Source organism: Ricinus communis, chromosome 1 (assembly GCF_019578655.1).
Source record: "Ricinus communis isolate WT05 ecotype wild-type chromosome 1, ASM1957865v1, whole genome shotgun sequence".
NCBI lineage: Eukaryota > Viridiplantae > Streptophyta > Magnoliopsida > Malpighiales > Euphorbiaceae > Ricinus > Ricinus communis.
In genome coordinates this window covers 5,575,347-5,593,597 of record NC_063256.1, presented here as the reverse complement: position 1 = coordinate 5,593,597, position 18,251 = coordinate 5,575,347, and the positions used below count along the sequence as shown (strand labels likewise).

General features: G+C 33.0%; 2 protein-coding genes across 2 annotated transcripts; both read left to right on the top strand.

Moving 5' to 3' along the window:
• The first annotated feature begins 622 nt into the window (after nt 1-622).
• Nucleotides 623-3,424, top strand: LOC8274757 (signal recognition particle 9 kDa protein). The gene is made up of 5 exons (XM_002520963.4): nt 623-765; nt 875-1,083; nt 1,243-1,311; nt 2,911-3,004; nt 3,168-3,424. The coding sequence occupies exons 2-5, from the start codon at nt 1,012-1,014 to the stop codon at nt 3,242-3,244; spliced, it is 312 nt and encodes a 103-aa protein (XP_002521009.1). The 5' UTR covers nt 623-765; nt 875-1,011; the 3' UTR covers nt 3,245-3,424.
• Nucleotides 3,425-4,907: 1,483 nt separating this feature from the next.
• On the top strand, nt 4,908-7,403 carry LOC8274758 (transcription factor bHLH3). The gene is made up of 2 exons (XM_002520964.4): nt 4,908-5,227; nt 5,418-7,403. The coding sequence occupies exon 2, from the start codon at nt 5,693-5,695 to the stop codon at nt 7,202-7,204; it is 1,512 nt and encodes a 503-aa protein (XP_002521010.2). The 5' UTR covers nt 4,908-5,227; nt 5,418-5,692; the 3' UTR covers nt 7,205-7,403.
• The last annotated feature ends 10,848 nt before the right edge of the window (nt 7,404-18,251 follow it).

Sequence of the window (18,251 nt, the reverse complement as noted above, 5' to 3'; positions counted from 1 at the left end):
TGGCCTGATGAACGGTCTATATCCATCGATGCACGTCCGAGGAAGTTTTAAATTCACTATTTCTGCTTTTCCAGTTGACAAACGGGCTCACCGCGTTTTGGGTTACGGGAAAGCTTTGACAAATGATTGTCTTCGGCTGTGGCCTTCTACCATTATCTTACTTTATCTATTTTTTTTTTTTTTTTTTTAACTCTTTTCTACTTTTATAGGATCATTTTATAAATAATATGTTTCTATTTTATATTAAATTACCAGATCAATAATACACGTTAATAAAATTTAAATTAATTAAATTAATCCTTCAATATTACAATATAAAATATTTATATTTATATTTATGTATCATTTAATTATTTATTTTGCTAATTGTTTTATACAGAACAAATTCACTAGAATTTTCTGTTTGGGAATCGAACAATCTTTTAAGATTAAAGAGAACAAACGCTATTGCTTTAGACAATGGCTAACCATATTCAGCTATAGCAACTTCCATAATAAAAACTGTCAAAAGAAAAAGATATATTCTCAGATTGATGGTGTCATTCAATTTTTTTCACTCCGTTTTGCATTTGTTCTTTATGGGAAAAAAAATGGAAAATAGTAATAAATTGAAAAGAGTGCACGTTCGTCTGAAATTATTTGTATAGAGGGATCTCTACCATCATATCATTGGCTTCATAAAGAAGTTTTGCATGGCAGTTACCTAGAAAACCTTTTTCCATTTTGTTCAAATACTTTCCTGGGGTTTTCCTTCTTCTTTGGCCGGTAAGTTTCATGCTCTCTTCCCTCTATAGGTATTTATTTATTTATATATTTATTTTTAACGGTACGGTGCCGTTTTGATCTCTTGTAACGGGTGGGTCCATTCTCCAAGTAATGCTCGACCGGCGAATTCCTTATTCATCATCAAACCGGGACCTGATTCTCTTCAGTGCATGACTGCACGTTAAAAAAAATAAAAAATAAAAAATATCTGCTCCGCCTCGACTTCGGCGCTTCAGATTACTGAGAATGGGTTTCATAACTTCTTGGGACGAGTTCGTTGAGCGATCCGTACAGATGTTCCGTGCTGATCCTTATTTGGTAATTCCCTTCCTACTTTTTGAAATTTCAATTAATTTTAACTCTAAGATCTGATTGTTCTTTTAACCCTAAGTGAGTTTCTATTGTGTTGTTTATTTTAATTAATTCTAATTTACATCTGTGTTCTTTGTGTTTGTGATGTGGAATTGGGGAATATAGACGAGGTATGTGATGAAATATCGACACTGTGATGGCATGTTGGTTCTCACGGTTTCTGATAACCAAGAGGTATTGTGTCTGTTTTATCCGCTTCCTTATTGTGATTGAAACTATGGTTAGATTTATGTACAACTGCATTTGTTTAGTATTACAATTGTGTTAAAATTGATGCATTTAGTGAATTATTTTGTGAATTGTGCTGTATCATTCAATTCGGTGTGTTTCAATGCATCCAAATGCCTAGCTTCCGTAAGAATTGTTCCATTGCTTTGTTTAGGGCTATATACTTGACTATCACCAAATCAGATCTTGTATATGCAGTTGGTGTCCTTACTTAATCAATTATTAAGAAGACATTATTTTTTGGGAAGGCAAGCTCTTGAAAAATAAAAAGGACATGCTTGCGCATTGTTTCTGTGAATAACCTTGAGGAGCATTTTGGAGGGATAAGCCTAAAACTTTTTTGGTAGTACAGATGAGATACACTTGCATGGAATTCTTTTTGGTTACTTTAGTTTCTATGGATGAGCAAGAGAGAGAATTTCATTTTTTCATTTTTACAGTTGATGTGATATCCTAATTGTGGACCCCATTATGCAACCCAATTATCCAACATGTTATTGTTTCCCAAAGATGCTTAAGATCAAACTGGGTTGCATAAATTTCCATAAATTGGTGCCTATATAATTTTTAAGTTTGTAGGTATAACAGAGTCGATTGCATAACATGTGTTGAACAGGTTATGTACAATGTACTGTGAATCAGGTTGCATCAATAGTTCAGGAAAAAGTATAATGTTTAGCTTGGTTATGTGAAACCCCTAGTTTTCTGGTTTATTTGGTGATTATACTTAAGTGGTTGAAAAGACAATGTTGTTGGACATACGACTAAATAGATTTTAACACTAAAAGTTTTTCATGTATATGTTTGATCTGGTTATCAAGAAGCACCTTAGTATCTACTCTAAGCAACTTCACAGCTTTTTTTTGCGGTTTTGACTTGTGATGCATGTAAACTTGTTTTCCTATGAGTAACTTTAGTAACTCTAAACATATAATGGAGTATAATGGTCTGATATCAACTAGCATACCCAGGAACCTAATGAGAAATTACTGGGATAATTTATGTGCCATGATGATGCATTGATGCTTTCTCTTCTTGGCTATTACAACATGTTTACCTTTTCTATTAGCATCATTGTTGTGGCTGCAGCGCAATATACATAGCTCTTTGGGATTTGAGAAACGAGGTTGGTCTAGAACACTTTAAAATTTTTGATGTTTGGTTGTTTATGGACCCTTTTATGAATCTATGCATTGCATTTTAATTCATTTCTGTGCTTTTGAGCCTAGGATGACTAGTTCTTCTTTCTTTCTTTCTTTCTCAACAACAAATCCTCCAGTTTATAGCTTTCAGTTTCTCTTGTATGGCATTATGACTAGGTGGCGATGTGCTGAAGGCGCAAGACTTCTGATCCTTAAGATTGGCCCGATGGGAAGTGACCAATTATTGGTTCGCTACTTGGTGTTTATAGCTAGTTCCTTAAGGATAGAAACATTGCTCTTGGTGTTTAATTTGTGATGGCACACAGAGCATCTGAGTTCTTTCTTCTTCTTAATTAGTGCCTTTACTTTCACTCATTCTATAGTGTATTTTGCTCTTCCCCAGTCCATCAAGTTCAAGACAGACCAGGCACAGGATGCTAAGAAGATGGAGAAACTGAATAATGTTTTCTTTACTTTGATGTCTCGAGGCCCAGACGGTACAGTCTTTGTCTGAGTTAAACATTTTCAATACAGTCTGCCTTTTGTGTTTAATGTCGATGCATTTTTGTCAAGGAAATTTGAAGAAACTATTGTATCTGCATGTGTAGAAGCTGTTCTAACTAGTTATGACTTTTGTTTTTCTTCCTTGTCTTGATGCAGCTGATGTGTCAGAGGCTACAGGGAAAGAACAAACGGAAGCACAGACAGGGAGGAGAGGAAGGGGAAGGAAACAATAACTTCTGTTGGCTTTAGAGTAGAGGATTTGGAGATATATTTCATGACTTGTGGATAACTAACTGAATTTTGAAATGCTGTTAGATGCGGTGTAAGGTTCATACTAAATCCAATGTTAGGTGACACCATTGGGAATTGCTACATCCTTAAACTCTTAATGGTATGCTTGTCATTGTGCACGAGATTTTGGTGCTTGCTGTGATTGGAAAAATCGGTGTCCTTTTGTTTTGAGTAGTCTGTTACTTACCAGATAATGGAAGGAAAACCTTGAGGTGAAACTCCGAAACAGATGTTTAAGCATTTGCGCAGCTCCCACATTAGATCAGACCAACTTGCCAAAATTAGCCACTTTACCCTGGGAGTGTCATTCAAACTTGCATTTGCTCATTGAAAAATTATTTTAAGAATTTATTTTAAAAACAAAAGCAAAGAGAAAGGTTTTTTCCTTTCCTCTCTCTCTTGTCTACAATGTCTCTCTTTCTTCTCTATTTCTAATAATAAGAATTTACGTAGATTCTTTTTTGGTTAAAGGAAACCCTTAACACCTAAACAATAAATCAGCAAACTCAAATAAAGAATTATCCAAAACTATCAATTTGATCTTCTCTACTTCTACTCGTAACCTTTCCCTTTCTCTCCTTAAATCCATTTCATCCACCAAAAATTTCATTGCAATTTGCAAAGTTAGTTTAATCTAATTCACTCACTAAAAATTTAGATTCGGAGTTTGCTCGTTACTATTGGGCCGGCATTGGTTCGCTTCTTCGCTTTATAGCAGCTGTGAAAAAACAGAAGCTACCAAAGGAAACAATTACATCCGCCGGCGACGGCAAACGACAACGGTGTTTTTTTTTTTTTTGCTGTAGTAGTAGTGATACACATAGGTGTTTCAATATAAAGACATGTTGCGTTGTGAATTCCATGCCTTTTCTTCCTCCAATTTAGTAGAGTGACAAGAGACAATCGAAAAATGCAACATGAGCTTGTTGCTGGCGAGATTTATGTTATGTGTTCTAATATTGGTGGGCTTATCTTAGAGCTTATTTAAAACCAGAAAGGCTTTTCAACTGATGACGATGGTCAGATTTGGAAAGGAGGTGGTGAGGAAAGGAAGCTTTTCGATTGTGGATGAAGGAAATATTGAGGATAGAGAAGAAGGATTTGGAAAAAGTGGTAATTAAAGATTAGATTTTCTTTTTTGAGAGAGAATTTTTTATCAGATTTGATATATCATGATGGGTAATATGGTGCATGATGATGGGTAATATATATATAAAAAGAATAATAATAAAATAAAATAATTAAGATTGTATGTTATTCTGTTCTTTTCATACGTCTCACTCTCCCGTTTTAGTGTTTAACCCAGTTTCTATTTTATGGGGTAAGTGGCTATTTACAGCAAGCTGGTAGGTAAATAGGCAAAAAAGTTAAAATATAAACTAATCGTCGATTTTTGACTCCCAGTCTAGGGGCAAAAATTGGCATTTTCTTTTAGCCATTTATAAAAGTGTACCCACAGAAGGAAAATGCCTCGTGGGATTCCATCAACATACAGGAGCTGCATCTTCTACATGTTCCTGCATATTGTGCATGAATTTAGGGATTTTATAAAATGCGATAGATTATTAGGGGTCAAGTGAAATAAGCTCAAAAAGTTCAGGGACGCGAAAATTTTGCTGATGGCAATTTAGAACGGGTCCCATTCAACATGGTAAGAACGTGACAAAAGGCAAAGCCAAAGGGCCAAGTGGCAAACGGAGAGTCGAACCCGCTGTTGGTACCACAAAGTACTACTTGTTCAGAGAATACATAGCAACCCCACTCGGCGTCAATATAGAAATTAGAATAAAATTCATGAATATGGAAACCCTAGAAAATCCAGATCTAACTCAATATTCTTAGAAACTCCCTCTGACGGACAAAATCTCAAGAAAATTTTGAAGTTTAAGTTTACCAATTACAATCCAATAATATTCATCTCTCGGGTAAGTTTTTTTGTTTTTTTTTTTTTGTTTTTTTTTTTGCCCTTTTGCTGCTCTCAATAGTAACTGTGCTGGACTAGAGTGTTTTTTCACTTGACAAGTTAGATAGTGTGTAAAGCTCAAATCTTTTTCTTTCTTCAACAGTGCAATACCTGATTTTTGCTGAAATTTTATTGCTTTGTAACATGTGTAGTAAAATTATTGGGTTTCACGTGGATTTTGCTGAGGCGAATTTAAAAGTCTGGGTACAATTCTAGTTGTGGGTTCTATGAGTCTACTAGCTTGTTAAATTCTTGAAGTTTTTGAGAGTTCAATGAAATGGACGTAAATAGAATTCTTGATTTTGCAACATTCGAGTGAGAAAGCTCCTTGCTTGTGTAAGATACAGTTTTGGGAATTTCAGTTTCTGTAAGATACAGGTTTTGGGAATTCTGTTATTTACGTGAGAAAACTCTGGAAAAGGGGATCATGGGTGAGAAATTTTGGGCAAAAGAAGACAAGGCCATGGTGGAATCTATAATAGGTGCCGAGGCCTGTGAATTCCTCATCTCATCGGCTTCTAACAATGTACTGGCAGATTTAGTTTCTCCACCGAGCAGTTTGGGTTTGCAGGAGGGGCTGAACCAGCTTGTTGACGGTTCCAATTGGAACTATGCAATATTCTGGTGTGCCTCCAGCTTGAAATCTGGTGGGTCCATCTTGACTTGGGGTGAGGGGATTTGTCGCAACCAAAAATGTGGAGCTGGAGAGGGGAATGCTACTGGTGATAGAAGATTGGAGGGAGTTGAGAATGGAAACGAGTCGAAGAAGCGTGTGCTTCAAAAGCTCCATTCCTGCTTTAATGCATCAGATGGTGACAATTATGCAGCCAATTTGAATGGGGTTTCAGATGTCGAGATGTTTTATCTTACTTCAATGTATTTTACTTTTCGGTGTGATTCAGCTTATGGTCCTGCAGAATCATATAAGTCTGGTAGATCAATTTGGGCTTCGGATGTGATTACTTGTTTAGAACATTATCATTTGAGATCATTTTTAGCAAGATCAGCTGGATTCCAAACATTGGCTTTTTTTCCTGTCAAGTCTGGAGTTGTGGAGCTTGGTTCAATCAAATCAATTCCTGAAGAGCATATTATTGGGGAACGGGCAAAAACCATATTTGGGGGAGCAAATGCTTTACAGGCAAAGACATGCCCGAAAATATTTGGGCGTGAATTGAGTCTGGGTAGCTCGAAATCACGATCAATTAGCATTAATTTCTCCCCAAAGGTTGAAGATGATCTGATTTTTACTTCAGAATATCCAGAAGCAATTGGCACTAATCCAGTTAATGGAAGTACTTCTAGTGGCTGCCCAAGCGACATTAATGAAGCAAAATTGTTTCCACATCTGAACCAAATGAATGTTCCTGGTTTCAATACCGAAACAATGGTTACTGGCTTGGAGCAGCCTAAGGAGGACTTGTCTCCTCATCAAAATGAACGGAAACCAAGGAAGAGAGGGAGAAAGCCTGCGAATGGGAGGGAAGAGCCTCTGAATCATGTGGAAGCAGAGCGTCAGAGGAGAGAGAAGCTCAATCAGAGATTCTATGCACTGAGAGCTGTTGTGCCCAATATCTCTAAGATGGACAAGGCCTCTCTGCTGGGTGATGCTATTACTTACATAACCGATCTCCAGACAAAGATTAGAGTTTTGGAAACTGAAAAGGAGATGTCAAACAATAATCAAAAGCAGTTTCCAGTGACAGAGATTGATTTCCAGGCAAGACAAGAGGATGCTGTGGTGAGGGTGAGTTGTCCTTTGGATGTTCACCCAGTTTCTAGCATACTAGAATCGTTTCGAGAACATCAAGTTACAGCACAAGAATGTAATATGTCAGCAGCGGAGAATGATAAGATTATTCACACTTTTTCTATCCGAACTCAAGGTGGCGCAGCCGAGCAGTTGAAGGAGAAACTGGAGGCTGTTTTCTCCAAATGATAGCACTGTATACTTAGCGTTCTGTTCATACTCTGAGTTTCAGCCGATGCAGCTCCTCTTTAAAAAAGATGCAGGAATTATGTTGCTCCTTGGCTAAGAAATGATAGGCCACTGGTACGATTAATTATTTGTACTCTAACTTGTGTTGTTGTATGAACTGCTTACGCCAAATATTCACCCTAAGAATTTCACTTGTTAATGATCTATTTCTTAATGTTCATCTGTGTAGAACTCCATCAAGCCCACTTGAATTTATGTAACATATTTCTCAATAACAGGCAATATGAAATTTGGACATACTATTGCAATAACACTCCAAATTATACTATTGCAATAACACTCCAAATTATATTATTCTTCAGTAGTTTCCATATCTTACTATTGATGGAGTTATTTTCCTGTTTACTCGGCGATTACAGTTTGCTGGATTCCATTTACAGTGGATTCTGAAATCGCGAGAAACAAAAAATCCTTTCGAGATAGACCTTAAGTAGTGATTCTAGGCTTCAGCCAAGTTCCAACTGAAGTTTGAGCTCTGATAATTTGCATATTGTGAATTTATTTGCATTATCTTTTCATTTTAAAGATTTTAAATAATATTTAAGAACATTTTTTCTATTTCATTATAAAAGTAACATTTTTCTTAAGAAAAATATCCAATGGTGTAACTGTATGGGGAACAAACAGTTGCTCCTGCAATTTGAAATTCAAAGTTAAAGAAAACTCCGAATTCATATCATATATGAGTCAGTGCCTGTCGCCCACGCAAAAGCTAATTTCAGAAATCTAAACTAATGGCTTACGGTATAGCTGAGTCCACCTCTACTTTTACCAAGAAATGGAATGATATTTATTTAATGTCATTCTGGGACTGGTTAGTTTAACACAGCATTCTTCTTGTTTCTTTTTTTATTTAATGTAATAATATCATTACCCATTTCATATGTTGATTTAAATCATCTGGACAACAATAAATCATCATTTCTTTTTAAAACTAAATCATCAATATTAACGATAAGACATTCGTGAAAGAAAAAAAAGAAGCAATATCGCAATAATTCCCCAAGTCTGATAAAGAATTTTGAATCCCTATCAACAACATACGGAACAAACCCATTTGTCAACTAGAATATATATATATATATATATATATATATTTTAAATATGTGAATACAGACTTCAAAGCTGTCAATTCTGGGTCTGCATATGTTTTTTTACAAATTATCAAATGCAATTATTTATTAGTAGAGGAGTATATGTTGATCATAAATGGTTTATCATTGTATAATAATATATAAGTTGAATGTATAATTTATCTTTCTTTCTTTCTTTTTCCTTTGGTTTTATTAACTCCGCCGATTAAAACTTGTACCCCCATTCTGACTCTGGATTAGTCATGAACAACGACGTATACATTTAGAGACCGAAATGTATGAAAGAGCTCGTAGATCACGTTCCCTTCCCTGCTTTACATAACTACTGTTTAGGGTCCAGGGAACGTACCGTGTGTTGATCTGTTCCACTTCAATGCTTCAACCTTCAAACCCATCGCTCAGTCAAAACTTGGAAATACTTGTTACTACAATCCCATACCATCGCTGGTCAAAACACAACCCCATCATCTCCTTATATATACTTCCTTATAATACCCCCTTCCTCTCCATTATCACACGCACCAATTACTATTAAATCTGTGATTTCCTTCTAAATCTTGTGCATTAATCGAGTGAAAGTAAATAAACAATAATCTTTTCGTCTGCAGAAACTAAAGAAGATGTTGAAGATGGGTTGCTCTTTCTCTTACAACAAAAACATGTTTACAGTTCTTCTGGTTCTCTCCATTTTCTTGGCTTCCATACAACTTGGTGCAATGAGGCCACTAGGAGAGAAATGGTTGAAGCAAGATAACAGGGCCGTGTTTCAGTCCCTCAAAACTGATCCAAAACATCCTGGTACTAATCCATGCAGTAATATCCCTGGGGGAAGTGGCAGTTGCAACAGGAAGTTTGCTGGCAATGTGCTTGTTCACGCACCTGCATTTCCTAACTTTGTCATGGATGTTGCTGTCGATTCCATTGCTGACAAGACCCGCCCAGATCATTCAAGTTCTTGAATCATGTTCTGGTCTGGAGTGTTTTAGTTCAGTGCTGACATATCCAACAACTTCTTATTGTCACCACATTATTGGTGGTGATGAAGTATAATCCTCCTATACGTGTAAACTCCATTTTTTTTCTTCTTTTTCATTCTTTTCTCATACTTGCGCAATGTAATAGTTCTTTGCTTTTCTTCTTTTTCCTTCATTAAACTAGCTTGTCAACAAATGTAACATTTTAATAATAAAAAGTAGAAAGATAAATAAAATGTTTGATTCATTTATTACTATTATTATTTTATGGATTCTCAGTATTAGTGAATTTTATGGATTTGATTCACAAGCAAGGGAGAAAAATATACTCTAATCAATGTATATTGTTAAAAATAAAATACACTATTTTAATCTCGAACTTTGATTTTTAATTGTTTGTTGTAAGTATTGATTTTTTGTAATTGTTTGATGTAAGTAATACAATAATGAATACTAATTAAGAACAAAATGTCTTTACAATGCCTGCATGAGGAGTTTAGATTGCACAAAAATCTCTAGGAAAATAATATTCTTATGTCAAATATGTTTCAGATACAATAATTTATAATGTTTTATTTTTAAATACTTTATAAGACTGTTAAATTTTTTTTAAAAAATTTTTTGTGTACTTTTTTTCTTTGGATTTCTATACTAAGAAGAATTCTCACACTTTATTTAAATTCCATTTACATCTAATTTCTTAGTTACATTAATATATAAATATTTTTTTAAATAAATTTACAATTTTTGTTAAAGAATTTGATTAAGATTCTCTTACGTGATAGATCATGTTTGTAGAAACTTGACTATTGATTGTTGTTATTCAATAATAAAGTACCTGTATTTTAGATTTTAAATTCAAATTTTTAATAAAAATACAATCATCTGATTTCAAATTAAATGTGTAGATTGTAAGTATGACATACTATATTATATTAAACTTGAACATAAGAGAATTTCAATCCAAAAATATTAAGTATAAAATATAGTTATTTAATAGTTATCAAAATATCACACATATATATATGTGCGTGTGTATCTTAGCATTTGGTGTGCTATTTTTTCAAAATAATTCATATTTTCCTGCATTATTTATTTTCATTTCTGCGAGGAGTTTTGAAGTAGATGGTGACGTTTAGTTGTGAGTAATTGACAAGGAATGTTTGGAAAATCCCCGCAGCTGGTGACTCCCTCTGCGTCTGGGAGTGATTTGTAAGCTTATAATATTTATGAATGCTTTTCGTATTCTATTTTCTTGAGGTTTCTTTCACTTACTTTTGAATTGTCTTAAGCTTATTGATGGTATGTGCTTAGGAATTGCCTATCGGCCGGGACATTCCAATTTAAATGGAAGTATTTTTCATGCAATATTAATAATATTAAATTGACATAGTACAAGACACAGGTATAATGTGCAACTGTATATTAAAATCACATATAAACTTAGAATATTAATAAATATTTGAAATAGAATGAAAGTTTCAGGGGCAACAATAAAGGTCATAAGCTACTGCTACTGCATTATCATATGTGACGGAAGAGTAAAACTGGCACCACAGAAAGAATTTTACGAAGTCAAGATAACAATGCTAAGAGATTAAACATAATACGTTTCTAGGTTCTGTCAATCTTCGGACACTGATTCTATCAAATTAGTAAAACGACTGAAAAAGAAAGAAAATTAGGGTACGTTCTGCTTAAACAATAGCCTTATGAAGCATGCAAATGTGGCCGTAGTACCATATAAACTGCCTGAAGTGTGTACAACTGAGCTGCTGCAGTTTTGAACCATTGTTATTAAGGAAAAGCAGCCAATATTAATTAAGTCAAACTGTGCGTGTTGATTATTTTTAATATTAATTGAAATGACTTCAGGTCAAGTTTTCAATTCAATGTAATAAAGTCAAGTTTTCAATTCAAAATAATCCTTAATTCATTTTGTGTCTACCGCAAGAAACAAAACATTTCCTGCTAACTTCCCTTAGCTTCAGCCCAAACATGACACTGATTGATAAGATGTAATGGGAAGCTTTAAGCTCAACTTCATCAGCCACAGTGGGTCCTTTTAGCACATCTACTATGTAATTTGCCCAGTCAATGCGCAGGTAACGGTACGTGGGAATATAGTTTATGTCTGTCACAAATCACATTTACAAACAATGTTACATGCTTAAGGATTGGAAGAGGACCTTTCTGTAAAGATTGGAACAATGAAATAAGCATTATTGCTACAAAATAGTCCAAGATTTTGGAAGTCTAATTTTTCTTGGACTACAAATGGAAGGATATTACAAGTATAAAGCAATGAACTATTCTGAAGAATATGAATCAATATGGAGTTATATTATATTATATAGATGGAGTTATTGAAAGATGTATTTATATGTACGAAGCCAAGAGCAAACTTTTTTAATTTTTATATATTACTTAGCTTGAATGTTTCAATATTTAGTTCATGGGAATGTGTTTCTGACTCTTGACTAATCTCTTTTCTAAATATATATATATATATATATATATTATATAAAGAAACAGAATTGGTCAAATGGGGAGAAACTAGCCGAGTTTTTGGGTTCTTGGAATTCAACAGATTCTAAACTTCACATTCTTTTTTGCCAAAGTCTAAGTTCACATCAGGGCAATGAAGTTCATGGGAGCCCCGCATAATCATACACCGGGGAAAAGAAACACATGAATATTAGTTTTATTGTTCCCTTTTTTAAAAAGAAGAAAAAGAAAAAGAAAAAGTTCTGTATACATATATATTGAACTAAATCTGATTATATAACCTAGACCAGAGTACAAAAGTTAAGAAGTAAAATGTCAGTTTCATTAATATTAAATAATTTATAGTAATCTCACTTTCAAGTTTAATACTTAATTAAGAAAAAAAAATATAAATATAAGGATAAATTAGGATATTCTAGAGTGTTATAATTTATAATGACATTATTTTTTAAAAAATTTATATAATAAAAATTATAAAATTTAAATTAAATTTATATAAAGATTTTAAATACTTAACTTTTATGTAAAATTTTATAATTTTACATACTAAAACTTTTTTATATAAATTTGATCTAATTTATAAATTTTTATTAAATAAACACATAAGGTATTAAAATAAAAATTGCGACATTCTAATATCTATCTATAAATTGTATTGACTACCATATAATAACAATATCTCTTTTTGCTCCTTTATTATTATTATTATTAAAAAAAAAATAACAATTCACAAGTTCATACAATTCCAAAGGGCAAGAAGAAGAAAAAAAAAGGGAAAATAAGCAACAAAAAGGAGAAAGGATGCTATACAAATCTAAAATCATCAAAGCCCATAGCATCCGTTTGCATAGATCATCACAAACCGAAGGATAAGAGTCCCACCAGTTACATGAAATTGAATAGATCATCCGTTTCGCCTGCAACACAATTTCCCTCACTGTAAACATGACTTACATGAAATTGAATCAGATTTAGAACATTAAGACAATGCTGCCAATCTGAACCAAGGGACATCATTTCTTTTGCTTCACAACCATCAGAAAATCACATTCAATCCACAGAGGACTAAGATGACCAGTTACATCAGCCACAATCACAGCCTTCATTTCTGCCACAAATGCAAATTGCGAGCCTAAAGGAACAGTAAAAGAACTGATAGCTATGCGAATTCACGTAGTAATAATAATAAATATTATTATTGTTATCGTAACCTAAACATTAAAACGTAAAAATTAATAACGAAGGATTTTGACAGAGCAATGGAGTTAGAGTTGGTAATTTGTCTATGAATTACTTGTGCTCTTTTTGTTTCTCTTTTTTATTCGAGTTGAAATGGGATCGATATTCCTCTACATCTACAGTAAATTTGTTTTATAAATTCTTTTACCATTTATTGTTTTCCTAAATTGATTAACGGAAGGTCAATTTCAAAGATTTTCTTTTTTGGAAATCATATAAAAGGACGAATGAGGGTAATGTATATTTTTTTTCGGTGTTTAAAATAGACGCTTAAAGTTTAAATATCATTCAGAATGATGAATAATTTATCTTTTATACAACGAAAGAAAAGATAAAAACACAAACGAATTAACGTACTTTTTCTTTTTAGAAATATTTTTTAACTAAGTTTGGTGTGTAATATTTATCAATTTTAAATAATAAAATATTTGTCGATCATTCTATACTAAAATGTAAAACATTCATACACATGTCATTCTCCTATTAGTTGTCTCCTATTAGTTGTGGTGTTGTGTATATATAAAACGTAGATAATAATATCTCTTTTTCAATTTATATAATACCCATTCCAAAAGACAAAATGCTTAGATTTGGGCAAGTGTAAGAAATCATGTGCATAAATGAGCCTTAGATGTATACATACTAAAACTTATTATACTAGTAAAAAGGAGATGTTGATCGCACAAGCTGGAATAGCTTAGCTAGAGACTGTGGCCCTTTTAATCACAAAGTCTTTTCTGTTTTTTATTCAGAAAATAGGACAAGAGAAACAACAGATGTCTTGAACCTTATGCATTGATTTTATTCTCGTATAACATATCACAAATAATTAAGAACTACTCGACACATATATATAAACACCATTGGTATACGACTTTATTTTATTTTTCCTTAAGCTGAAGATTTTATTGATGATATCTTAAGGGGAAAAACTAACTAGTGCAAAGCCACAAGATGATGAAAAAAATCCCATCCTAGAACTAATACATAATAGATAAGACGAGAGCTAGGACAAAGAACCCAAGCTTCAAGCCTATATAGGATACAGAAAATAAAAGCCATAAAAACTAAATACAGATAAGGATTATTATTTATTTATTCATATAGTTGTAGCTAGCCATCATTATGTTAATTTATTTGCGGCTGGAAGCAACCCTAGTTGGAATCTTAATATCAGGATATGAAGGTGAAGGCGGAGGTGGAGGTGGAGGAGCCCTGAAATGGCCAGCGAAGTTCTTTTCGTTCAAACAAGGAGCGCCGTGGGTGGGGATGTAGGTGCAATCAGATGACTTAGAAGGAGGAACTGTACCTCTTCGCAGAGAAGAATATTGTAGGCCATTTACACCTTTCCGTTCCTGTTGTTCTTGCTCATCAAGGATTCTAGTTGCCTCATGCAGTTTCATGCCTACAGCAATCAAGACCACAAGTGTGAGTACTGCAATGCTACTTCTACACTTCATGTTGTTGTACTTATGCATGCATATATATCCCAGAAAAGCTATAAGATTATATACTGAAAGAGAAAGAGTACTATAGATATAGTGAAAGATGTTGCAGGAACTTAAAAATGGTTAGGGTATTTATACATGCATCAAATCTTTCTGAGTGCGTATTTATAGAGTTATTAATTCGTGGGACATTACTTAAAGTAAATTTGTATGTCGCCCCTTTTTCATACTCTTAGAAAAATTATAGATTTCTTTGATTTTGAGTCTAGAATGCGTTTGATTTTAGTGATTGTTGACAATGTTAGATGTTGAATAGAAATTTGAACTATATATGGTCACGAGCTAGGAATGGAATTAATTCCTTAACCATTAATTCCGTGCTTATTTTCTACTGTCAGGCACACAGAAGTTGAAATGAATTTCCTCTCCTTTCAGGATGATACTGTGAAAGGTACAATACCAATAATGCATGAAGTGTCTTATGCCAATGAACAATGCATTTTGCAATTCGATTGGAGCTAAATCCGTTTTTCACAACCCATGCACTCACCATTTTGTCTGCTGTCGAGGGCTATGAAAATGGTTCGTAACCATAGTTTTAGAGAAATTATTGTATATACACCAAACCAATAGATTATTAATGTATATTTATTAGTTTTAAATATTAATGTGTGAATCATCCAATATTAAAGTATAAAATATTTATATATATATATATATATATATATATATATATATATATATATATATATATATGTCCTATTTATTATGATATATTCACCGGGCCTAAATAAGAATTTTTCATAATTTTATTATTTTTTCATTTGTTATATAATATTAACATGTGATATATAACTTATTGGAATTGCATACTTTAAATTAATTAGCAAAATACACAGAATAGCATATATCTAATTTTAAGTCTTAATGATTTGTCGAAAATGCAATAAGATTCTATACCCAGTACATAAGAGAATATAAAAGAGTTATATGCAATAAACAAATATGTTAATTTAACTTTAGCTATGGCAACTTAATTTGATTTGTTTAAGCTTCTTTATACTTTCTGACCTCTCTATCTCTGGTCCCATGAATTTCATCAAATTCTGCACCATAAAACACACTCCAGAACAGTCCGCCACAAACGTGCACAGACTAGTAAGTTACTTGCGTAAAAACTAAACTTGGACTCAGAAGACGCCCTGGATAATAGAGAATGACTTTGGTTTCACAAGCTCTTTCCAGGCAACTGCTATAGTGCACTAGCTATACCGGGACTCTGTGGATTTGACTAGTTTAACTTTCATTGACAAAATGTATATGCGTTAGAAATGGGAAAATAGAAAACGGAAGAGATATATTCTTCAGCAGAACGGAGAGTGCCTGGAAGCATTCCGTATGAAAAATATTGGACTATTCTCTACCTAACTTAAATTTCATGCTATGATTAATGTTCTTGCCGAAAGATAATATATATGTTGACGCCTGAGTTAGCTTGACCTCCATTACTTTGTTTAATTATATAGAAATTTTGTGATTAATTATACTTTTGTACTATGTGAATTGGCTTTATGCCAAGCCTAATGTTCTTGCCAAAAGATATATAAACATTGACAGTGGCAATATATGCAAAGACTAATATTCTTGCCGAAAGATATATACAAATATATAAATGTTGACGCCTAAGTTAGCTCGACTTCCATTACTTTGTTTATATAAAACTTTTGTGATTAATTATTCTTGTGTTTTATGTGTGTTTAATATATATATATATATATATATATATATATGTGTGTGTGTGTCATTTTTCTATTTATTGTAGTATATAAAACAACGAGAGAGTAGATAAAAAACTTCGATGATATTAATATAAAAAATTCTTATTTAATTTTGGCGTATTTACTACAACTAATTAAAGAATAATATATATATTTAAGTATTTTTTATTTTGGTATTGGTACTTACTCCATGATTTAAATTTATAGATAGAGACATACACAAAATCTAAAATATAGTTTTCGCTTACCAAGACATCTATTATTTAACTTGTTTGTCTGTCTGCTAGATAAATAACCAAAAGAGGAAACAGAAACAAAGCCTTTTAGCATATTATTCATGAAATACTCCATATAGAACATTGACAAAATAACAATTAATCGTGGTTGACCTTGTAATTCATTAATTACAAGTCTGCGACATTACTGCTTAACACAAAGAAAAGAATAATAATTTTATAAGTAAATTAATCTCAGGAGGATGAATGACGTTAATGGCAGTCTGCAGACCCCTTGATTTTATTTACGATTAGCAGAAACTGCGATTGGAGTCATAAGATTACTTTGGCACGGAGGGGGAGGAGGCACAGCTGCCACAGCACGACCGGCAAAGTTCATTTGGCTGACACATGGAGGTTCTCCGGTTTTGGGGACATGGGTGCAGCCGCTGGATCCAGTGCCTCCAGGAGGAGAAGGACCCCTGTCGAGAGCTTCTAGTCCAAGGCCATTCTCCACCTTCCATCTCTCTTCATGTTTTCCACTGAGAACTTGAGATGGAACCCTAATGGCCTCATGAGCTTGCATACTCAAGAGGGAAACCATAATTATCGCTGAAATTATTATAGAAGTATTGAAATGCCTCATATTGTTTGCACCAGCTAGTATTGTTAAAACGAGAGGGTTTGAATTGATGAATATTTTCAGACATGCATAGCAGCTACTTATATACATGCATGCCTTCATTTTTTCTTCTACTTTAATCATTAGATTTGATTTACAGTGTTTTTGACTATTGACTTTAATAAAGAATTAATAAGAAATGGAAACAAATAAATAAATAAAGTCGAATGGACCTTCAAGGAAAGTGATATATGGTCTGAAACTTGAATGTTTTTAGTCCTCTTCCATGGCGTAAACGAGCATATGTAAACCCTTATTCTTGACTCTTTGTGACATCATTTTTGATACCTCATGCCTGGCTTCTATTTTGGGTTTGATAGAATAAAAGGAAAAATAAAAATTACTGCTTGCAGTTAAGTTAGAGTCCGGCAACAGGAAGTTTATATTTTTTCTTTACATACAAATCATAATTTTTAATCCATCAAAAGTAAGATTATTACTTGATTAAATAATTGAAATAAAATAAGTAAAATTAAAAAGTATAGAAGAATTAAATAATAAAATTTTATGTTCTTGATTTGACATAATCTTTAATTATTTTAACTCTCTCATTTAAATTTCTAATTACATTTTAAATTATAAATAAATTCGATTGCATAAATTTCAACCAATTAGAATTCTTAACGTTTTAAATGTAACCAAACTCATTAGTACATTCAATAAAAAAAAAAAAAATTCAAATTCCTTAAACGGCGCTGTATCATAAACTCCACAAAACAAATCATTACAAAAGCCGAATTATGATATGAAAAACGTGGGTAAAAGAAAAAAAAAATAATAATGTGGTGTTGTTGAACCAACAAAAAAGAAATCCACCCTGAGGGGCGTTAATTGGGATAAATCCGGTTACGTGACAAGTGGCGCAACAACAAAATTCCACGCACAATATGACATTTTTTTTCATGAGATGCGGTGTAACAGTAACATTTAATTTGAAATAAACAAGGAATTGACTGGCATCAACATTGAAACACATATATGTGACTGATCACAATGACTTGAGCAACGTGATAACAGTTTATTCAAAATTAGAAATTTCCACTGCAGAT

Coding starts and splice junctions, on each gene's coding strand:
- LOC8274757 (XM_002520963.4), top strand. CDS start 1,012: ATGGGTTTCATAACTTCTTGGGACGAGTTCGTTGAGCGATCCGTACAG. Junction 1,084..1,242: donor TCCGTGCTGATCCTTATTTG/GTAATTCCCTTC, acceptor TGGGGAATATAG/ACGAGGTATGTGATGAAATA. Junction 3,005..3,167: donor GATGTCTCGAGGCCCAGACG/GTACAGTCTTTG, acceptor GTCTTGATGCAG/CTGATGTGTCAGAGGCTACA.
- LOC8274758 (XM_002520964.4), top strand. CDS start 5,693: ATGGGTGAGAAATTTTGGGCAAAAGAAGACAAGGCCATGGTGGAATCT.